The sequence below is a fragment of the Muscardinus avellanarius genome, assembly GCF_963383645.1.
Source record: "Muscardinus avellanarius genome assembly, chromosome: 13".
Lineage (NCBI taxonomy): Eukaryota > Metazoa > Chordata > Mammalia > Rodentia > Gliridae > Muscardinus > Muscardinus avellanarius.
Genome location: NC_137799.1, coordinates 79,582,318 through 79,606,567, shown reverse-complemented (window position 1 = coordinate 79,606,567; position 24,250 = coordinate 79,582,318). Strand labels below are relative to the sequence as shown.

The 24,250-nt window shown below is 42.5% G+C and overlaps 1 protein-coding gene across 1 annotated transcript in view; it reads left to right on the top strand.

Annotated features, from left to right (window-relative positions):
- TRPM6 (transient receptor potential cation channel subfamily M member 6) overlaps positions 1 to 24,250 on the top strand; it is a gene marked incomplete at both ends in the record, with an annotated part of 139,822 nt that overhangs the window by 39,854 nt on the left and 75,718 nt on the right. The window contains 10 exons of the mRNA XM_080708997.1: positions 1,502 to 1,625; positions 4,559 to 4,631; positions 4,733 to 4,833; positions 5,571 to 5,705; positions 7,253 to 7,306; positions 10,184 to 10,324; positions 11,937 to 12,071; positions 15,364 to 15,644; positions 19,914 to 20,142; positions 23,778 to 23,930. Of these exons, the coding sequence (XP_080565123.1) occupies positions 1,502 to 1,625; positions 4,559 to 4,631; positions 4,733 to 4,833; positions 5,571 to 5,705; positions 7,253 to 7,306; positions 10,184 to 10,324; positions 11,937 to 12,071; positions 15,364 to 15,644; positions 19,914 to 20,142; positions 23,778 to 23,930 (1,426 nt within the window). The remainder of the gene's footprint in view (positions 1 to 1,501; positions 1,626 to 4,558; positions 4,632 to 4,732; positions 4,834 to 5,570; positions 5,706 to 7,252; positions 7,307 to 10,183; positions 10,325 to 11,936; positions 12,072 to 15,363; positions 15,645 to 19,913; positions 20,143 to 23,777; positions 23,931 to 24,250) is intronic.

Below are 24,250 nucleotides of genomic sequence, written 5' to 3'. Positions count from 1 at the left end.
GCAGGAATTGGGGAAATCGACATTCTAGAATTGAGCATTTATGTAACATACATTGTCTTATTTCAGGCCTTCTTTTCTCCTTCCTTTCTTTCTTCCTTCTTCCTTTTATACTGAGAATTGAGGCCAGGGGCATTCTATTTCTGAGATCCCCTCACGCCCTTTTATTTTATTTTTATATTTTGAAACAGGGTCTCACTAAGTTGCTGAGGCTGGTTTTGAACCCCCACTCCTTTCTCAGCCCCCTAAGTAGTGGGATTACAGCTGTGCGCCATCACACCTGACTCCTTCCTCTTTTTAGTTTTTCCTCTAGCCATCCCTCCAGCTAATGTGGGTCGTCCAGCTCAGAAGCATGGGTTAAGCTGTATAAAACTCAGTGCTTAAGAACAAAATTGTTGACTCCACCAATTGATTTAGTAAACATTTTCTCACTGTTTATGTCCTGACAGTTCCCTGAAGTCTCTTTCCTTATGTTTTCTCTCCCCATTCAGCCCTGTATCGTCTATTCCTCTTCCCTTCATTAATGTTGCCCTTGATAGCCGGGCGTGGTGGCGCACGTTTGTAATCCCAGCATTCGGGAGGCTGAGACCTGAGGATCGCGGTTCGCGGACAGCCTCAGCTACTTAGTGAGGCCCTCTGCAACTCAGTGAGACCCGGTTTCAAAATAAAGAATAAAAGGCTGGGCGTGGTGGCGCACGCTTGTAATCCCCCCGCACTTGGGAGGCGGAGACAGGAGGATCGCGCAGTTTAAGAGACCCTGTTTCCAAATAACAGGCTTAAGAGACCCTGTTTCCAAATAAAAAAGTATAAAATAGGTCTGGGAGTGTAGCCTGGAGGTGGAAGGGCTTCCAGGATCCCCAGTACCACCAAAAAAAAAAAAAAATAAAATAAAAAAATAAAAAAATAGGGCAGGGGCTATAGCTCAGAGGTCAAATGTCCCTGGGTTCCATCCCCAGACCCTAAAAAAAAATAAATAAATAAATAAAAAATAAATAAAGTTGCTCTGGATGACAGGGAGCTTCTTAAACTTTTTAGAGTTTCATATCTCTTTGAGAATATGATTCCAATAAGTGCTGGAGGTTCACAGAGTATACTTTTTTTTCCTAGTACTGAGGATTAAACTTAGGGGCATTCTACCTCCAAGATACACCCCAGCCCTTTTTCTAATTTAATTTTTAAATTTGGAATAGGGTCTTGCTATGTGGCTGAGGCTGGTCTTGAACCTGCGATCCTCCTTTCTCAGCCTCCCAACTACTGGGATTACAGGTGAGCACTACCACGCCCAGCTCACAGTGTATTCCTTATAGAGTCGTGGAAGATTCAGTCTATTCTCATGTTCAAAGCTAGCCTTTTTTGGGCTCCCCCACTTGCATTTTCTTCCAGCTCCTTTGCTTTCAGGCAGCACGGTCCACAGATGCCTTCCGGGCAGGCGTCCGTCCTGAAGTTTCTGGCTTGGTCCCTTCTGTGGGTTGCAGCGAGTCATGGCTGTTTCTCTCTCTCCCAGGATGCTGCGCCCTCAGGTGAAAGAGGAGATCATCTGCATGATTCAGAACACTTTCAACTTTAGTCTGAAACAGTCCAAGCACCTTTTTCAAATTCTAATGGAGTGTATGGTCCATAGGGATTCTGTGAGTATGCCGAGTCAATGATTCAAACTGACTATTAAAAATGCCGATTTCCAAAGCCGGGCGTGGTGGCGCACGCTTGTAATCCCCGCGCTTGGGAGGCGGAGACAGGAGGATCGGGCAGGTTCGAAGCCAGTCGCGCTAGCGTAAGAGACCCTGTTTCAAAAATATAAAATAGGTCTGGGAGTGTAGCCCAGAGAAAGAAGGGCTTCAAAAAAAAGCCGATTTCCAGAAGTCACAGTATTTATTTTCCCAGTGTGAACTTGAATGGACCAAACTCAACAAAATCTGGCTCTTTGAATAAACTCGGCTCTTTACTGTTTCACCCCCACCATTCCCTGTACTTCAAATTCTAGAGTCTATCTGGGGAAAGACACTTAGATAGTATAAACGTATATGAACTCTATTATAGAAAAAAAATCATTAGATTTAATGAAAATTACACATAAATATTTTCCGGGGCTGAGGGAGCAGCTTCATGTCTTCGGTGAGGTCAAACTGGCTGGATGAGCGCTTCGTAGCGGCTGGGTAAATCCTGCAGGAGGTTGCCAGGAACATATCAGAACACTCGGCAATACGGTGTGAGAATGATGTGAGAATAAGCTCTGGACAGAAATGGACCGCACTGGCTGTGCGCTGTGGCCATATGTGACTCAGGAAGAGTGCCTAGTGCTTCAGGGCACTGCAATCAGAATTTTTTATCAATGACTTGGGTTATATGAAGTCGAAAATTACAATACATATGCACATAAGTCATGTTTCAAAGTAATCTTTCCAGAATTGGAAGGCTGGAGAAAAACCATACAAGAAATTTAATAATCTTGTAGTACTTAACCTCAAGAAAGCAATGGAACAAGATCAGGCAGGAGAAATCACGGCGACACATATGTAAAAACCCCTTGGGGATTTTTATTGGCCCAATTATAAAAACAGAAGCACATGAACATGATTATAACTAGTAGTGTGCTTTCAGATTGTTATATATTGCCTGAAATAGCTCCATGATTATAACTAGCAGTGTGCTTTCAGATCGTTATTTATTACCTGAAAGAGCCCCACATGTGATTTCAGCATAGCCATGGTTATTTGTTTCACTTTCAGAGATGATAAAGGAGAAGGCTAGAGAATGTTAGTGATTTTCACAGTCATGCAGTTAAAAAGTGAGAGAAATAAAATTTGAAATTCCTCTGGGTTCAGCTGGGCGTGGTGGTGCACGCTTATAAATCCCAGTACTTGAGAGGCTGAGACAAGAGGATCGCAGGTTTGCGGCTAGCCTCAGCTACTTAGCGAGGCCCTCTGAAACTTAGTGAGACCCTGTTTCAAAATGAAGAATAAAAAATAGGGCTGGGGGTGGTATAGCTTGGAGGGTCAATCCCTGGTACCACACGCACAAAAAGATTCCTTTGCATTCACTCCCCAGTACCCCTCTCCCCTCCTCCCCAAAATCTCCAAATGAAATATATATACATACATTTTTTTTGCCGCTGTGCTCACCTCTTCCCACCACCCAGAGTCTAATGAATGAGCGGTGTAATGATCGAGAGGGGACAAGGTAAAAGAGCTGAGGGTCTGTGCGTACCACCCTTGGGCTCTCAGCTCAGGTGCAGTTGGGGATTGGTTTTATTCATGCACAGTCATGAATAAAACGATATGCAAAGTTGCAGAATCATTTTTTATATCTTTATGGGACCTAAATTTTTGTTGCTGTGAAAATGATTTTACCTGAGAAAATCAACTTAGAGAAGGAAAGATTTACCATGGCTCGTGGTTTCCGAGGTTGCAGCCCAGGTTGGATGGCTCCACAGGTCCTGTCCCGGGTGAGGCGGAGCATCGTGGCATGAGGGGCGACAGAGCAAAGTGCCCATTTCATGGCAGGGAGGGGGAGTGTGAGGAAGGGGTCTTCACAGCTCCCCCCTTCTTCCAACCAGGCCCCACCTCCTACAGTTTCCGCCACCTCCCAACAATCTTCAAATTATGAACCCATCAATGGATTAATTCTCTGATGAAGTAGGTCCCTCGTGATCCTATCATTTTCCCTAAGTTCTACCTCTGAGCACTTACTGCACTGGGGACCAAGCCTATAGCACTCTACCCTCTGGAGGAAAGTCCAGATCCAGACCATAGCAGGACCTCAGAGATTTTCCCGGGGACTCTACTCATTTTGTATATGAGTAAGCTACATTTAAAGGCCTGAAGTTATTTACCCAGCCAGGACTTGCCAGTCTTGTCTGTTTTCTATTAAACTGGCTTTCTCTACTATGTTAGATGTATTTTCACTTGGAAAGACTAAATTCTATTCATTAATTTCAGGTGATCCTTTTTAACCATATGTGAAGTCCTTATTTGTTTTAAAAAAATTTGTTTATATACCAGGATGCTCTGAGTACCTCAACACTGAAGACTGGGCTGTTTATTGTCCTTACACACGGAGTCCATTATAATTGTCATACTTATTTTAGGACAAATTCCTGAAGATTCCTTTCTCTTTAAAAAGCAAGAGGCTAGTATCTAAGTTTAGGTGAGCAGAAGGATCTCACCTAGTATCAAATTATTATCGATCCAATTATGAACCCATTAATTATCGGCACGTCAACTCATCCCTTCAAAAGGAGGAATGAGTCTGTGGACATTAGGGAATTAACACCGAGGTTCTTTTTGTCGTAGCAGGAGCATAGTAAGTTAATCTAATAATGTTATTTCTTTCATAAATACTTCTACTATGCATGCAACTTCTAAAGTGCCTACAATTCTTTATCACCCAATTTAAAAATTTCTATAAGTTAAAAGTAAACTCTATGCTGTTTGAAATTATAAAACGAAGACTGAAGAATATTTTCTCAATCCACTAGCTCCAATGTGAGTTCTATGACTACTGTTTGAAAGCATTTCTTTGATAGTTCCCAAAGGCATGGGGTTTTGCTTCTCCACTGTTACAGATTACTATATTTGACGCTGATTCTGAAGAGCAGCAGGACTTGGACTTAGCGATCTTGACAGCTTCGCTCAAGGGTGAGTAACTGGACGGACTACAGTCCCTGCTCTCATATCCCGGAGCACTCTGCCCGCACAGTTCCGATAGAATATACGATTCTTCCTTTCTTTTACCTTAGGCACAAATTTATCAACATTAGAACAATTAAATCTAGCGATGACTTGGGACAGAATGGACATTGCCAAGAAACACATCTTAATTTATGGCCAACACTGGAAGGTATAGTGAAGATGAAGCTGTTTGGAAAAAATTCTTTTGTATGTTAGTTTGTTAGGGAGGGGCAAAGAGCGAACTGGAGGATAGACTGATTTTGAGGGCTGTGGGCATAGCGTCCTGATAGTTGGGTACACATGTGCCACCACACCTGGCTTATTATTTTCTGCATGTATGGATTTGTCTTATTTAAAACGTAAATCAGCTGGATGTGGTGGTGCACGCCTGTACTCCCATCATTTGGGAGGTCGAGACAGAAGAATCAGAGGTTGAGGCCTCTGCAACTGAACGAGAACTTGTTTTAAAATAAAAAATAAAAAGGGCTGGGGGTGTAGCTTGGAGGTGAATGCCCCTAGTACAAAAAAATTTCCCCCAAACCAAAAAACAAAACCTTAAAAAAGGTATCCTATTATTTGCATTAAAATGTAACAACCGATCACAGTAGAAATTAGTGAAAACATAAAAAACAACTATTATTGCCTACTGTAATAATAGTCACTGTTAACATTTCATTGGAAATTGAAATTGTGACTATATTTTGGGTATGTTATGTTTGGGTCAAACTAATACATGCTCCTTGATTTATTCAAGGTGTCTTCCCTGAGGTCCTGTGCATTTTTAGTAAGATTATGGTTTATAATCATTGCCTCTGTGTAGGTTTGAGTGCAGCTATATGTGATCCTCTACTTATTTCTGCCCTGATCATTGTCTTTATATCTCCTATTTGTTGGTACCTTCTGAAGCCTGGGACGCTGGAACAAGCAATGTTAGACGCTTTGGTGATGGATCGCGTCGATTTTGTGAAGCTCTTAATAGAAAATGGAGTGAACCTCCACCGCTTTCTCACCATCCCCCGGCTGGAAGAGCTCTACAACACAGTGCGTGTGAGACCTTTCCTCGGTCACCCTCTTAAGACTCACTTATTACTTTGGCGAAGACTTACCAGTCTCCCTGAAGGTTCACGTGCAAAGACAGCTTAGAGAGGAAACAACTTTTCAACTAAGAGGGAAACATTCTTATCAATTCCACTTTATCCTGCTAAAACATAGATAAAGACTAAGCTATGAATAAGAACAATCAAAGGTCACTATCAATATGCTGTGTCTTTGGGCTTGGAGACACACCTGTAATCCCCATACTTGGGAGGTTGAGACAGGAGGATCACAAGTTCGAGATCAGCCTCAGCAATTTAGTGAGACCCTCTGCAACTTAGTGAGACCCTATTTAAAAAAAAAAAAAAAGAGTGGGGAAGTGTACCATGTAGCTTAGAGGAAGAATGCCCCTGGATTCCATTCTCAGTTTTACACACACACACACACACACACCACACACACACACACACACACACACACACACACACACACACACACTGCCCCTGCAACTTCCCTATACAAATACTTTGTTGAAACTGGGCTTGCCTTACTCTTGGGAAGATCCCAATTGCTCAAGCAGTTGAAATGTCCTTCCTGGTCTCTTGAATATTATCTTCTCTTCAAAGACCTATTCAAGTCTTGTCTTCTTGATTACTCCAGTTGGTCCACAGCTACCTGTTTCTGTAGCGTGGATTAGTTGCATATCTTTTTTTTCCTTTTGGAATTGGGGATGGTACCCAGGGGTATCCTACCTCCCAGCCACAACCCTCAGTCCTTTTAATTTATTTTTTTGAATTTGGAAACAAAGTCTTTCTAGGTTGTTGACAGTCTCTCTAATTTGCTAAGGCTGGTCTTGTACCCGTGATCCTCCTGTTTGAGCCTCCCAAGTACTGGGATTACAGGTGCATACCACCATGCCCAGCTGCATCTCTTCTGAACATCCACATGTTCATGTTGTTGGTCATTTTTTAGCGTAAGTACTCACTGTTTCTTTTTATTTTCTTTCTTTTTTTTTTTGTGGCACTGGGGATGGAACTCAGGGGCATTTTACCTCTGAGCGACACCCCAACCCTATTTTTTTAAATTCTTTATTTTGAAATTGGGTTTCACTGAGTTGCAAAGCGCCTCACTCAGTAGCTGAGGCTTGTTGCGAACCCTGATCCTCCTGTCTCAGCCTCCCAAGCGCTGGGATTACAAGCGTGCGCCACCATGCCCAGCCGTACTCACTGTTTCTATCGTTGTAAATATGCATTGAATCCATTAGAAATCTGACTGAACCTAGTAAGGTTTCAGTAAATACTCAAAGATGGGATGAAGCATCCTTACCAACTCCATATATAACTATATCTTGCTTTGTAAAATATTCCACCTAATCCCATCTTCTCTTGGCAAACTCCTTCCTTAAAATTAACTAGCTTAAGCTTTATGACTAGAGATATTTTTTGAAATTTCCCTTATTCTCTGTTATTTATGCATTCTTAAATGAGGTGCCCCACCTCCGGCACCTGGTAATTAAGGGAGTGAATAAGTCTTTCTTTTGTTCTTTATCACAGAAACAAGGACCGACGAACATGCTCTTGCACCATCTCGTCCAGGATGTAAAACAGGTAACCTAATTATAAAGGTGTGAAAATATCATGTGCGTTGCTTTAGCTTTTTGAGAGATGACTCACCAGATTCTACTTATTAAAATGTAGATTTGGCTGGGTGTGGTGGTACGTTTGTAATCACAGTACCTGGGAGGCTGAGACAGGAGGATCACACAGGTTCGAAGCCAGCCTCAGCTACTTAGTGAGGGTCTCAGCAACTTAGTGAGACCTTGTTTCCAAATAAAATATAAAATAGGTCTGGGAGTATAGCTCGGAGGTTGAAAGCCTCTGGGTTCCACCCCCAGTACCACACACACACAAAAAAAAGTAGATTTGGGCCGAGTGTGGTGGTGCACACTTAATTCCCGTGCTTGGGAGGCTGAGACAGGAGAATAGTGCAGGTTTGAAGCCAGCCTCAGCTGGCTTAAGAGACCCTGTTTCCATATAAAATATAAAATAGGTCTGGGAGTATAGCCCAGAGGTAGAAAGCCCCTGGGTTCCATCCCCAGTACCACCAAAAAAATAAAAAAATTGTAGATTTGGATTTTCTAGTGAACCACCTCCTCTTTTTACATATGATTCTTGTGTGTGTGTGTGTGTGTGTGTGTGTGTGTGTGTGTGTGCGGTACTGGGTATTGAGCCCAGGGGCATTCTACTTTCAAGCTACAGCCCCAGCCCTATTTTTTTTTTTTTTTTTGAAACAGGGTCTCACTAGATTGATGAGAGTCTCACTACTTGCTGAGGCTGTTCTAGAACCTGCAATCATTCTGTTTCAGCCTTCCAAAGTACTGGGATTACAAGCCTGCACCACCACCCCTGGCTTTTTTTTTTTTTTTTTTAACATATGATTCTAAACAATTTCCTCAGAAAACTACATTTACATTTTTCCTTTCATTTACTTTACGTTTTTAAAGGTTTGAGTCACGTTAGCTAATAAAAAATATGAATCAGAAACATGTGACATTCCAATCACGGCCTCAGCTTAACAGTGCTGCCCATCATGGTGGTTGTGATTGCCAGCCCCAACAGAGAACTTTGTGGCTCTGTCGTCTCTATTGGAGGACTCGCCTGTGATTTCCACTGTTTTTGTTATCATTGCTTTGAATATTGGAGACAGCCCAAGGACGCTATCGTGTCTTTTGTGGTTCAAAGTCTTGTTCTAGGGAGCTGGAAAGGGTCCCACTGCTCAACACCCTTGCTCTTATGTGTCTTCTCACTGAACCTTAGAACTGCCTTTTATTTGTCATGATGGTCACAATCTATCCCAGGCGCATTTAAAAGTTCTCTCATCTTTCTGAAGTTGTAGGATGGAGATCTTTGTAAGATAGATAGATAGTTGTAAGATAGATCTTTCTGTCTTGTAGGATAGAGCTTGGACTTCCTGATTATGTTGACGTGGTGAGACAGCCAGAGTGAAAGGAAGACATTTACTTGGCAAATTTATAGTAAGCGCAAGTGTCTATGCTGATGTAAGTTTATGCTATAGCAAAAGGACTTTCCTTAAGCCGGCATGCTGGCGCACGCTTGTAATCTCAGCATTTGGGAGGCTGAGACAGGAGGATCCAGGTTCGCAGACAGCCTTAGCTACTTAGTGAGGCCCTTTGCAAGTCAGTGAGACCCTGTCTCAAAATAAAGAATAAAATAAATAGGGCTGGGGGTGTTGCATGGAGGTAGAATGCCCCTGGGTTGCATCCCCAGTACTGCCCCCCCCAAAGGACTTTTTAAAAATTATTTCCTAAAGTATAACATAGTAAACTGAAGAAAAAATTAAAACAAGTTAAATATGTTTTTAACTAGTAGCAAACAGAAATGTTATTTTTGGTGTTCCTTAAAAAATTAATTATACTGGGTAGGGTGGCACACGCCTATAATCCCAGTACTCGGGAGGCTGAGACAGGAAAATTGCAGGTTCAAGACCAGCCTTAGCAAGACCTTGTCTCAAAATAAAAAAAATAAAATAAAATAGGGCTGAGAGTGTATCTCAGAGCTAGAACGGCCCTGGGTTCAATCCCCAGTTCCAACAAAATATTATGTGAGAAATATAATATATATATATATATATATATATATATATATATATCCTTATTTCTTATTTATAGCTTTGTGAATTTTATTCCCAATCTGTCATTTTAGAGACTTTGTTCAGAACTTTCTATGCCTTAAAATTTTTACTGTAAGTGGCAGTTCAGAAGCAAACAGCTATGAAAAGGTAATAACGTGAGGTTTAGGGGCTCGAAACAGTGACTAAGAGACATTACTCGGAAATCGGCTGCATGGCCCTCTAGTCAGCCAGCCGCGTGGCCCTCTGGTCAGCCAGCCGTAACATTTGTCTTGGCACAGCCTCGTGTTTGTCACCTCATTCGGCTCTGTGATTCTGTCTCCTTATTTTTATTTGCTTTACTTCCTTCCATGTTTCTGTTTTACATATGATGTAGCCAACACAATGCAAGGTGTTAGAGCCGTTTTGACAGAGCAAGGCTGAAAAGCTAATAACCCAGTGTTAATTTTGAATGACCTACATGCACTGTGAACTTCGTGATTTTTACTTTTGCTGTAGTAGTTATATAATCTCTAGTTAAAACAATTCTTCTTACTAGATTTAAACATATTTTGTTCAAATGCACGTGCCTGTATGTTTGCATACATAATAGGGAGAAGGAAACAGAGGGAACGAGAATACAAAAGTAGGCATACATTGGGTGTTCTGGGAACTAAAAGCCATGAGGAGATTGTATCAGTAGCTGCTCATATTAGTTAATTAACTTGTAAAGATAATTAAAAAGTATAACTGTGCCTCTTTGGAATTAATTTGGTTATGCTCTGATCTGATGGTATGGAAAAGGAGACAGAAAAAAAGAACTGAAAGTTTTCCTTCATTGCCTGATTCTGTTTCAGCACACCCTTCTCTCAGGCTACAGGATAACGCTGATCGACATCGGCTTGGTCATAGAATACCTCATTGGTGGAGCGTATCGCAGCAGCTACACTAGGAAAAGCTTCAGAACCCTCTACCACAGTCTCTACAGAAAGCACGAGGTAGCGCCCCCGAAAAGCGCCCCCAGAGAAATTAAGGATATCTAGGAAAATTGGTTTGGAAAGTCCTGATGTCGGCAGTTTTTAAAATGGGCATTCTGTTGGTAGACAGTTGTTGCTTGCCACATATAAATGTTGTATTAAGTGCTGGCATGCTGGCTAGGGACGAACATAGAGATTAGGATTTTAGTAACTTCTAGAAGAAACAGATTTATGAATAACTAGTCATAAAACACAAAATGAAATGATCTATACTGACATAAAAGTAATACAATGAGAAAAGAGTACTAGGTGAGAGAAATGGCCAATTTTTCTCTTTCTTTTTCTTTTGAAAGTACAGAAGTGAAAGCTTCATAGTGGCAGGGCATGGTGGTGCACGCTTGTAATCCCAGCTTTTGGAGGCAAGAGCCTGGAGGGTCACGGTTCGTGGACAGCCTCAGCTACTTAGCGAGGCCCTTCACAACTCACTGAGACCCTGTTTCGAGAAATAAAAAGACTAAAAAATAGGGCTGGGGTGTAGCTCGTAGGTCGAATGCCCCTGGGTTCCATCCCCAGTATCACACACACATAAATAAATAAATAAATAAATAAATAAATAAACAAACAAATAAAAGAGCTTAATAGTATTAGATCTATAAACTCCTAAGATCCCAGAGCCTGGAGATGGCAAATTTAGGACAAGGACTGACTGTGGTGTTATAGTGAGAAATGCAAGCAGAATGTACTTAAATAGTACAGTAATGATAATATTTTGAATTTTTTTTTTTTTTTGGTGGTACTGGGGTTCCTGGAAGCCCTTCTACCTCCGGGATATACTCCCATGGGCTACACTCCCAGACCTATTTTATACTTTTTTATTTTTGGAAACAGGGTTTCTTAAGCCAGCACGGCTGGCTTCAAACCAGCGCAATCCGCCTGTCTCCGCCTCCCAAGCACGGGGATTACAAACGTGCACCACCACGCCCGGCCAGTAATGATAATATTTTGGATATTATCATTAAAAAGTCCTAAGCTCATTGTTTCTATGTCTAATCTTTATGCATAAAACACAAACTAAACATAAAACACTTCAAAACATGTCATTTGTATCCTATATTTTTATATCTTGATAGAAGTGGCTTAAGCTGTTATTGGGAGCTGGAATCGCATGGGGGTATTACATAACACCGGGAGAAATTTCACAACTTTCTATTTTCGCCTTAACCTTGGAGCTGTTTGTGACCGGGAACTTGTTCTTATCAGAACTGTAAATCTTTATTGCCTCGTTTGAACTTGTTCCAAGGATAGAACATCCATTGATAGTAATGAAATTTCCACATAGGAAAAAAAACGCAGGTATACAACAGGTAGTCAAAGAATGCGTTCTTTAAGATGTTAGGAGATTAGCAGCACATTAATAAAGCCATAGATCACGACCAGTTCTTGGGCAAGGAATTAGTTTCTAGGGAGATGAATTGCTACTCGTGGGTAAGAAACAGAACCATCAGATATTTGGCAGGATACATTCTATTTACTTTTCATTATTGTCTGGAAAGAAAATATTGTTACTGCTATAATCTTGTTTTTTCTTTTTTCCTTTTTGGTTTTCTTTAAAAAACAAAATAACATTTGCCAGAGAATGAACAGTGTGGCTCAGAGCCTTTCCCAGCACCCGCTTTACCCGAGACGCTCCACCGGCAACAGAGCCGAGTCTGCAGAAAGCACGCTGCGCTCCCAGTTCTTCAGAACGGCCCAGCCTTACAAACTCAAGGTACCACTCCTCGCCTTTAAAGTTGAAAGTAAAATCCTATTGCAGACCAAGATTGTTTCTCCATTTAACATAGGAGACAGGGAGGTACCGAAGAGGAGCCATTCGTAAGTACTTTGAACAGATGTTGCAAGTCAAAAAGCAGAACACAGCCAGGCATGGTGATGCATGCTTGTAAACACAGCCAGGCATGGTGATGCATGCTTGTAAACACAGCCGGGCATGGTGATGCATGCTTGTAAACACAGCCAGGCATGGTGATGCATGCTTGTAAACACAGCCAGGCATGGTGATGCATGCTTGTAATCCCAGTACTTGGGAGTCTTATTATTATTATTATTTTTTTTTTGCGGGTCTGGGGATGAACCCAGGGGCATTTGACCTCCAAGCTATAACCCCTGCCCTATTTTTTATTCTTTATTTTGAAACTGGGTCTCAGTGAGTTGCAGAGGGCCTCACTAAGTAGCTGAGGCTGTCTGCGAACCGCGATCCTCCAGTCTCAGCCTCCTGAATGCTGGGATTACAAGCGTGCGCCACCACGCCCGGCTACTTGGGAGTCTTAGAAAGGAGGATTGAAGGTTTGAAGACAGCCTCAGGAATTTAGTGAGACTCTTAGCAACCTAGTAAGACCCTGTTTTAAAATAAAGAATAAAATAGGGCTGAGAGTATAGCTCAGAGGTAGACTGTCCCTGGGATCAATCTCAAGTACCAACAAGTAAATAAATACCCCCAACAGAGTAACACAGTTGTCCTTTAACAATAAGAAGCAAAACGCTGGGCGTGGTGGCACTGCTTATAATCCAGCATTTGGGAAGCTGAAACAGGTGGATCATGGTTCGCGGACAGCCTCAGCTACTTACTTAGCCTTTGCAACTGTTTGAGACCCTGTTTCAAAATAAAAGAATAAAACATAGGGCCGGGAGTGTAGCTGAGAGGTAGAATGCCCCTGGGTTCCAACCCCAGTACCACACACACACACAAAAAGCAGAACAAACAAATAATTAAAAAAAAAAAAAAAACCAATAAGGAAAGCCTGGTGTGGTGGCGCACGCTTGTAATCCTAGCATTCGGGAGGCTGAGACTGGAGGATCACGGTTCCCGGACAGCCTCAGCTACTTAGTGAGGCCCTTTGCAACTCAGTAAGACCCTGTTTCAAAATAAAAATAATAAAAAATAGGGCTGGGGGTGTAGTTTGGAGGTACAATGCACCTAGCTTTCATCTCTAGTACCGTGCAAAACAAAACAAAACAAAATCAAAACCAAACCAAAACAAAAGAACAACAAGGAGCAAAAGCCTGAGACACAGCTCTGGCAACTAAAAGATGTCTGGCTTGCATTTGAGCTTCTTTTCCTTGTCCCTGCTTCCGCCATGCCCGCAGCGTCTCAGGCAGGCAGCTCATTTCCTGGTATTAAGTATATAATCATTGTCCAACTCCACGTTCTTCTCCTTACCCCTCAGGTTGCTGGGCGTGAGGGCTGCTTCTTCCTTCTTCTCCAGATCTCTCAAACTTTCCTTTTGTATCTTCTTTTTCCCTCTCTCTGAGGCTTTCTCGACATTAGTTGTAGTCTCCTGTGACAGCATGACGATTGTGTGTACCCATGTGCATGCCGTGTACAGCATTGCTATCCCCTTCGCTTCTTACTCCCTCCCTCCTGTTTTCCTCTGGGGTAAACACTTTTGCTGAAGGGTTTCCATGAGAATGGTTGCCATGTTGGCGGAGAGAGATTTACTTTCTGAGGCTCCTGGGTTGGAAAGGTAGCTGATCACTGCTGGCTGTCCTTAATGGACACAGGTTCCCTGTACTTAGAGAAGGAGAGGAAACACTGTAATTTTATTGCTGTGATCCCTCAAATTGCAAAAAGTAATTTTTGGCGCTAGGCATTACGATGGTTAATTTAGGGGGCATGTGGGTAGGTACAGAGATGATAACTGAGAAATGGTCCCACCTTCCTCAAGATAATACCATGGCACTGTGTGAGGGACACTGAAATTGAGACCGACAGAGCGATGCAGATGTGTCTGAGGGTTGTGGAGGGTGGCCTCTCATCAGAGATGAGCGGGGAAGGCGGCCTCGCTAGGGCAGAATAGGATTTCATTATTACTTATTATTATCACTAGAGAAATATAATTAGAATATAAGGAAACAACACTTAAAACTGTATCTGTGTGCATGAATTTTGTAAACACTAGTGACATTTTTCTCAGGAGAAGATAATGAATCTATTTGCTATGGTGAGATTAGAGTTTGTTTATTTATTTCTATTATTATTACTTTTTTTGTGGCATTAGGGACTAAACCAAAGGACATTCTACGTCTGAGCGGCACCTCTTCCCCTATTTTATTTTATTTTATTTTATTTTATTTTATTTTATTTTATTGGTACTGAGGATGGAACCCAGGGGCATTATACCTCCGAGCTACACTCCCCAGCCCTATTTTTTATTCTTTATTTTTGAAGCAGGGTTTCACTGCATTGCAGAGAGCCTCACTAAGTAGTAGCTGAAGCTGTCCCTGGACCGTGATCTTCCTATCTCAGCCTTCAAAATGCTGGGATTACAAGTGTGTGCCACCATGCCTGGCTCCCTATTTTATTTTTTAATTTTGAAACAAGGTCTTGCTAAGTAACAGTGGGCCTCACTAAATTTCTGAGGCTGACCTTGAATTTGTTATCTGCCTGTCTCAGCCTCTTGAATACTAGAATTAGAGGCCTGCACCACCATGCCTGGTGTAGTTATTTTAAAAATATTTTTTATTTAACCAATATGTTATTTCAACTCATTTTCTTGAGAAAGTAAAAGTTTTCATATAGTTTCTGGGTGTCTCCCAAGGTTGTACTGATTTAAGTTGTACTCCATGAATTTAAGGTATCTTAGTTGAGGGACTCTGGATACCATAAGTAAAACAACACAAGAAATCAATTACTATACAAAGTTTAAATTTTGCTTGCTAACTTATAAAGGTTTTTTTTTTTGTTTGTTTTTTACTATTTCCATCCCTTTTTTAATAGTGACTTTTTTGTGTCTTGGAATACTGGGGATTGAACCTAGAAATGTTCTACCTCTTACCTATACTCCTGGCCCTATTTTATTTTTTAATTTTGAAAGAGGATCTCTCTTAAATTGCTGAGGCTGGTTTTGAACCTGTGATCATTTTGTCTCAGCCTCTTAAGTACTGGGATTACATGTGTGCACCTGGCATAATAGTGATTTTTTAAAAAATATCTATAGGATACTTGCCGTGTTAGAAAAAACATCATGCATCTGAATATTTGGAGACTTTTTCATTCCCAATAGGAAAAGTCCGGAGTCCCTCATAAATCAAGGAAGAAGTCAAAAGAAAGACAAAGAATCATGGATGACCTTGAGTCTACCGGGTTTCCTTACCCATACAATGACCTGCTGGTCTGGGCTGTGCTCGTGAAGAGGCAGAAGATGGCCATGTTCTTCTGGCAGCACGGCGAGGAGGCCACGGTGAAGGCCGTGATCGCCTCCATACTCTACCGCGCCATGGCCCGCGAGGCGAAGGAGAGCAACATGGTGGACGATGCCTCGGAAGAGCTGAAGAACTACTCCAGGTAGGCATGATCGCGTCACCTCAGCCAAACGTGGACAGTTCTTAGACGGTTAGGCACTGTATCTCCCTCCCCTAAGAACTTATAACACAAGAAGGGTTCTTCTTGTGTTCTATCAGTCAGGGTTCTTCGAGAGACAGTAGTAGGTAGATATGTGAGGGGACTTGTCAGGGGATTGACTATGTGATTATGGTGGCTGAGAAGTCCCATAACAGTTGTCTGAAGACTGGAGACTCATGGATACCGGTTGTATGGCTCAGTCCAAGTTTCAAAAGGCTTCAGAAGTAGAAAAAGCAATGGTGTAACTCTCAGTTCCCAGCAGGAAGCTTTTGGACCTGGGTAAAGGGCCAGGAGACCTGGATTCCAGAGGCTGGAGAGCCTAGACGTCTAGTGTTTAAGGCGGGAGACGAGTTTGTCCCAGACCTTAGGGACCAATCTGCCCTCTGCAGTTCTTCCTGGGTCCTGGCAGAGTGGGTGGTCCCCACCAACTTTGAGGCTAGGTCTTTCCCCACCTAGGCCACTTCAGACTCACACACTAACCTTCTCTGGAAACACCCCTCACAGAACTAGCCAATGCAATGCTTTCAAGTTTTCTAGGCATTCCTTAATGTATTAGGTCTCAAATTTTTAGCTCTGCGAATATTTTAACAACACAGGTGGGTTAAAATAAATTGGGCCTGTTATGGTGGTGCATGCCTGTAATCCTAGAACTTGGGAGGCCGAGACAGGAGGACTGCAGGTCTGAGGTCAGCCTTAGCAATTTAGGGAAACTCTCAGCAACCTAGTAAGACTCTTGTTTCAAAAACAAGAAAATAAAAAATAAAAAATAAAAAAATCTTAGTGAGATCCTGTTTCAAAATAAAAAATAAAATAAGACTGGTGGTATAATCCAAAGATGGAATGCCCCTGGGTTCAATCTCTAGTAACACATACACACACACACACACACACACACACACACACAGAAACTGGAAATCATAATTATAATCTGAAGCTTTTTATCTTTATTTTTTGAAGCTTTATATCTTTATAAGTGAAGACAAAAATACAGATAGTGCTAGAAATAGAACACAGAGACAATATAGCATCCTCTATGTATATATAAGCCATCCTATAAGTAGGACACTGGACACACATTACATAATATACAAAGAGCAACTTTCAGGACATCACTGGGACTTCTCTTGGGTGTGATTTCTGTAGCCTGGAACATGTAGACAGTGCAGTCACATTACTGTGCAGTATACTTTGTCCCAGTGTCCCATTTATAAGACAGCTATTTCCTACCATATATTAGTTGAAATATAGTGCATCCCTTGAAATAAAATGACAACCCACTTCTAGAAATGCTTTCATGAATTTATTCATTTCCTTCCTTTCTTCTGTCTTTTCTTCTTTCCTTGTACTGGGGACTGAACCCAGGGACATTCTACCTTTAAGATACACCCCCACCTCTATTTTGTTTTTTGTTTTAAAACAAGGTCTCCCTAATTACAGTGAGCTGGCCCAGAACCTGCAAGCCCTGTCTCAGCCTCCCAAGTACTGGGATTACAAGCATGGGCCACCATGCCCTGCTTAAAGCTAAATTTTTATAAGTGTTCTACATCTGGGGCCATGGGACCCAAAGGGTCAAGTTGACACCCAACATTCACCATCCGTGGTGCATTTCATGGGCTTTCCATTCATGTTTTGTTTGTTTGTTTACTTATTTGTTTTGCAGTGCTGGGGATTGAACCCAGGTGTGCTCTACCACCGAGCTACACCCCAGCCCTTTCTTTTTCTTATTTTTATTTTGAGATAGGGTCTTGCTAAGTTGCACAGGCTGTCCTCAAACTTGTGATCCTCCTTCCTGTCCCTCCATAATAGCTGTGATTACAAGCATGCTCCACCACCAGCTCTGTTGATGGGTTTTAAGGGTTTTAGGGAGCTGTGTGGAATATCGAGAAATATGCTTCAGGTCAGGGAGCTGGGTCCCAAGTCCAGCTGTTTATTGACTGGCAGGTCACTTGACCAGATTTCTGGGCTTTAGATTTCTAAAGTTAATGATTTTGAAATGATTGATGTTAAACGTACCTCCCAACTCTCAAACTCCTTTTTTTTTTTTTTTTTTTTTACAGTACTGGGGATGGTGCCTAGGGACATTCTACCTTCAAGATATACCCCTAGCCCTATTATTTTGAAACAGGGTCTCATTGAGTTGCAAAGGGCCTACAAGTAGCTGAGGCTGTCCTTGAACTGCGATCCTCCTGTCTCAGCCTTCCAAATGCTGGGATTGTATACCCCCACGCCGGCAAAACTCTTGGACATTATGTTAAATTAATATGTTCTGTTTAAGCCACGTGTGGTGGCGCATGCTTGTAATCCCAGTACTTGAGAGGCTGAGACAGCAGGATCACAGGTTCGTGGCCAGCCTCAGCTACTTAGTGAGTCCCTCTGCAACTTAGTGAGACCCTGCTTCAAAATAAAGAATAAAAAATAGGGCTGGGAGTGTAGCTCGAAGGTAGAATGCCCCTGGGCTCAATATTCAGTCTCGTAAAAACAAAAATAAAGTGAAGAATAAAAAATAGGGCTAGAGGTGTAGCTGTAACTTGGAGGTAGAGTGCCCCAGGGTTCAATCTCCAGTACAAGAAAGAAAGAAAGAAAGAAAGAAAGAAAGAAAGAAAGAAAGTTGTTTACCTTAAGTATCTCATAGATTGGGAAAACAAATAAATGCTTGTATTAAAGAAGTGAGAGTAATGTTAGAAGGTAGAAAAGTTAGAAATGATTCTGGTTTCTTGAGGGAAGAAGGTAGAGGTCATGGGAACTGGTTTCTAATAGTGACTTGCAATTCCAGAGGATGTCCACCGCTCTCTTAGAGTAAACGACCTTCTAGAAGATTTTCTGAGGGGCCGGGTGTGGTGGCGCACACTTGTAATCCCCGCGCTTGGGAGGCGGAGACAGGAGGATCACGCAGGTTCGAAGCTAGCCGCGCGCGCTGGCTTAGGAGACCCTGTTTCCAAATAAAAATGTAAAAATAGGTCTGAGAGTGTAGCCCGGAGATAGAAGGGCTTCCAGGAACCCCAGTAAGATTTTCTGAGGGCATCTGCAGGCCTAGCTTATTACTTAAGTGATCTGGGCATTTATTTATTTATTTATTTTTGGTGGTACTGGGGTTCCTGGAAGCCCTTCTACCTCCGCGCTACACTCCCAGACCCATTTTATATTTTTGAAACAGGGTCTCTTAAGCCAGCGCGCACGGCTGGCTTCGAACCAGCGCGATCCTCCTGTCTCCGCCTCCCAAGCGTGGGGATTACAAGTGTGCGCCACCACGCCCGGCTATCTGGGTATTTTTTAAAATCTCAGAAAAACAGAAAATGGTTTCACAATGTTTCTTAGGTGCGGGTTTGGGTTCATCCTCTCTCCCTTTCGTCTTTCTTTCCTTTATTTCTTTTTTGTGCTGGAGATTCAACTCAGGAGAAAGTGTTCTACCTCTGAGCCACACCCCCTAACCTTCTTTATTTTAAAACCGGGTCTTGGTAAGTTGCTCAGGCTGACCTGGAACCTGCAATCTTCCTGCCTCGGCCTTCCAAGTATTAGGATTATAGGCATGCACCGCCACTCCTGGCTGCTGGTTCACTGTGAGTGTGTGTGTGTGTGTGTGTGTGTGTGTGTGTGTGTGTGTATTACTGGGGATGAAACACAAGGGCTTTCTACCTCCAGGCTACACTCCCAGACCTATTTTATATTTTATTTGGAAACAGAGTCTCACTAAGTTGTGAGAGCCTCACTAAGTAGCTGAGGCGGACTCTAAACCTGTGTGCTCCTCCTGTCTCAGCCTCACAAATACTGGTATTACAAGCGTGCGCCACCATGCTGGTTGCTAGTTTACTTTTGAACAGTGTTTTCTGTCAAAAATCTATTAGGTCTCCTCTGGGAGCCCCACTCAACTGATGGCAAAATAGCTTCTTTCCAGGAATAGCTCAGAATTAAACTAAATTCTTTATGTTACAATGTAAACCCCTTAATACTGGTCCTTCCTGGAAAGGAGAAAATTTCTGTCCTGACTGCTGTCCCTTTGACTTCTGCACACTGAGATTCTTAAGTTACCGTGTGTTTTTTTCCTACTCTAATTGGTAAATTACAGTCCCCCATCGTAGTGTAGTTCATAGTGCCGGTGACATCCACGCACACGTGGTTGGGGGTTTCTGTACCTGAGTCTCAGATCCCATGCTGCAGCCCGTTTCTGGGCTCCCGCCGCCCGCGCATCCTCGGCTCACCGTGGTGTCCTCGCAGGCAGTTTGGCCAGCTCGCCCTGGACGTGCTGGAGAAGGCGTTCAAGCAGAACGAGCGGATGGCCATGAAGCTGCTGACGTATGAGCTCAAGAACTGGAGCAACGCCACCTGCCTGAAGCTGGCGGTGTCCGGAGGGCTGCGCCCCTTCGTGTCGCACTCCTGCACCCAGATGCTGCTGACCGACATGTGGATGGGGCGCCTGAAAATGCGGAAAAACGCCTGGCTGAAGGTGAGTTCACCTGCCGTAGGGAGGCGAAGGCTGGTTTGGTGAAGGTCTGAGGCCTTGAGGTTCAGGGGGCCCTGAACAAACGCAGCCAACAGCTTCTCAGGACAGCGGAGCCTCCCGGGGGCATCTCGGGACTTTCTCATTTCCATCCTTTCTCACTTTTTTCTTTTCTCTTCCTTTCCTCCTTCTGTCCACTCCTCTTTCTCCCTTCTTTTATCCCTTTCCCTCCTCCTCCCCATTCCTTCTCCTTTTCTTCCTCTCCCCTTCCTTTCCTTCCTTTCTCTTCTCTTCATACTGGAGATTGAACCTAGGGACATTCTATCTCTGAAATATACCCCTGGCCCTTTGCATATATATATTTTTAAATTTTTTATTGGTGCACTGTATTCATACATCATAATGGGGTAAAAAACTTCTGTAGACATATATGCACACATCGCCCCCTTTGCATATTTTGAGTCAGGGTTTCCCTAAGTTGCTGAGGCTGGCCTCAAACCTGTGATCCTTCTGTTTCAGTCTCTTAAGTATTGGGGTTACCGGTATGTGCCATTGTGCGTGGCTTTACTTTTTTTTTTTTTTTTGGTGGTACTGGGGATGGAATCCTTCTAGCTCTGGGCTATACTCCAAGACCTATTTTATATTTTATTTGGAAACAGGGTCTCTTAAGCCAGCATAGCTGGCTTCGAGCCTGCACGATCCTCCTGTCTCTGCCTCCCAATTGCAGCGATTATAAGCGTGCGCCGCCACGCCCGGCTTGGCTTTACTTTTTAAAAATGGAAGCCAGGCATGGCAGTGCTCTCCCGCAATCTCAGTTCTTGGGAGGCTGAGGAGACGGGAGAATCACAGATTTGAAGCCAGCCTCAGCATCTTGGCGAGGCTGTCAGCAACTCAGTGAGACCCTGTTTCCAGATAAAAAATAAAATAGGGCTGAGGTTCTAGCACAGAGGTAGGATGCCCCTGGGTTCAATCTCTAACACTCTCCCTCCAACAAAATGGGTGTAAGTATTTGTGCCCTGACCCCACAAAGATGAAGTCATGCGAAGTCAATGAGAGCTTAAAAGCATATACAAGCCAGACACAGTGGTGTACACCTGTAATCCCAGAACCTGAGAGGCTCAGACAGGAGAATCCAGGTTCAAGGCCAGCCTCAGCAACGGAGTTTCCAAACACAACATAAAACAGTGCTTTTGGAGCCCATTCAGAGGTCGAATGTCTCTGGATTCAATCTCCAGCAAAAACAAAACAAAACAAAACAAAAACAAAAAACACACAAATACATTCAAGGTTTATTTAGGAATAACAAACTTTTAAAATGCTTTTAGTACAGTGGGCACCAACCTTTACCTTAGAAATGGGCACAGATATTATTCAATACCGGTTTATGGGCCAGTTGTTCTGCTTTGCTCAGGGGAACAGACTGTGAGGCCTTGTCAGTGTAATAGGACCGTCTGGCATGGTAACTATACATTTTCTGAGATCTAGAAGGGCACATGTATTTTGGTTTTTGCATCTGAAAACAAACAGACAAACAAACAGTCAGAAAAAGTGTTAGAGAAAATTCAGTGTCTTTATAGGAGTTCAAATTTTAAAATAAAACAGTAAGAGGCTATTTCACAGGAGCTGGGGAGTCGCTCCGTGGTAGAGCACTTGCCTGCCGTGTGCAGGGCCATGGCTTCCATCCCCAGCACTGGGGACAGGGGATGGCAGAGGAAGAGGGAGTATCTCAACATGAAAAAAGAAATGAAAGTCAGGCAGGGTGGCGCAGGCTTGTAATCCCAGTACTTGGGAGGCCGAGACAGGAGGATCAAAAGTTTGTGGCCAGCCTCAGCTACTTAGTGAGGCCATCCACAACTTAGTGAGACCTTGTTGCAAATATAAAAATAAAAAATTGGTCTGGAGGTGTAACTCAGAGGTAGAATGCCCCTGGGTTCAACCCCCAGTTCCTCAAAAAAAAAAAAAAAAAAAGAAAATAAAAGAAATGAAGGTATGCCTTTAGATTGCATAATTATGAATTGTGAGTAGGCAGGTTTATCTTATTTTTGACCATTGAATCCCAAAACAGTAAAATATAAGCTGGTGGTGGCACATGTTTGTAATCCCAGTATTTGTGAGGCTGAAACAGGAGGATGGTAGGTTTGAGGCCAGCCTCAGCAACATAGTGAAACTCTAAGTAACCTGATGAGACCCTGTTTCAAACAAAAAATAAAAAGGGCTGTAGCTCTAGCGTGGAGGTGGAATACCCCTGGGCTTAATACACAGCAAAATACATACACACAAAACCCAAACCCAAACAAACAAACAAACAAACAAACAAACAAAAAACCTGAAGTTTACTTTTATCTGAAAAGAGGTAGTGTTCAGCTAGTTGCTTTTCATAGCATTTAGTAAATAATATTCCAAACTCAGGGCCTTAAAAAGCCATTTAAGATGAATATAAAATTCTCTTCAAACATTGTTAATAATTCATAAATGATAGCAGTATGATGAAAAATATTGTGGACGTTGGGAGGATAGAAGATGATCTAATTTGGTGTTTTTATAGTCTTGAAATTGTAATATGAATACATTTTAATACTTTTTTTTTTTTGGTGGTACTCGGGGTGGAACCCAGAGGCTTTCTACCTCCGGGCTATACTTCCAGACCTATATTATACTTTATTTGGAAACAGGGTCTCACTAAGTTGCTGAGAGCCTCGCTAAGTAGCTGAGGCTGGCTTCGAACCTGCGCGATCCTCCTGTCTCAGCCTCCCAGGCACTGGGATTACAAGGGTGCGCCACCACGCCCGGCCTCATTCTTTTTTTTTTTGCAGGTCTTGAGATGGAACCCAAAGGCATTTGACCTCCAAGCTACACCCCCTGCCCAATTTTTTATTCTTTATTTAGAAACAGGGTCTCACTGAGTTGCAGAGGGCCTCACTAAGTAGCTGAGGCTGTCCGTGAACCGCGATCCTCCGGTCTCAGCCTCCCGAATGCTGGGATTACAAGCATGCGCCACCACGCCCAGCTCATTTTAATACATTCTATGTGGTAGTATCCACCTGTTGGTTTTAAAAATAATTAAAACAATGCAATCATTTAAAAAGAATCCTTTCTAGTTGGGTGTGGTGGCACAAGCTTGTAATCCCAGCATTCGGGAGGCTGAGACCGGAGGATTGCAGTTCGCGGCCAGCCTCAGCTACTACTTAGTGAGGCCCTTTGCAACTCAGTGAGACCCTGTTTCAAAATAAAGAATAAAACATAGGCCTGGGGGTGTAACTAGGAGGTAGAATGCCCCTGGGTTCCATCCCCAGTACTATAAAAAAAAAAAGAGAGAAAAGAAAAGAAAAAAAGAAAAAGAGAAATACTTTCTGCCCTGCTACTAGGGGAAATAATAACAGTGTGGCGTCTATTTTTTTAAACTTTAAAATCACATATTTATATGCATATGTTTTAAATTATTAAATTTTACTTTTTATAAAAGCTGGATAGACAGATAGATAGATAGATAGATATAGGTAGATAGATAGATAGGGAAAGAATTGGGAATGTATCTGAAATGTTACATGCACTTAAGTTCTTACATTCTTAGTTCTGTCCTTTGGGCAGCGTGTGCATCCTGAGTGCTCTCGGGTCCTCACTGCACTTGTTTTCTTTGACAGATCATCATAAGTATCCTCTTACCACCCACCATTTTGACTCTGGAATTTAAAAGCAAAGCTGAGATGTCGCACGTGCCCCAGGCCCAGGATTTCCAGTTTACGTGGTATTATGGTGACCAGGACTCTCTCAGCAGCAAAGAAAGTGCTTGCACGGTCAGTGCGCTATCAGAGTAAACTGAGCGTTTATGGTGTTGACTGTATAAAACACGCATATACAAAGTTTATTTATATAGTTGCCTGTTAAGCAAAAAATCCCGTTACCATTGTTTTAGTCCAGTAACATGTCCTGGGGTTATATATTATTCTAAAATGTTTCTGACTCCTCAATTAAGCATTTGTTTAATCTTAATATATATAGCATGCATTATAGACCTAATTAACTACCATGTGTAATTAAGCAAAAATTTTTATTTCTTCTTCAAAACCAAAAGCAATGGCTTTTATTGTTATTATTTTTTGTGTGGTACTGGGGA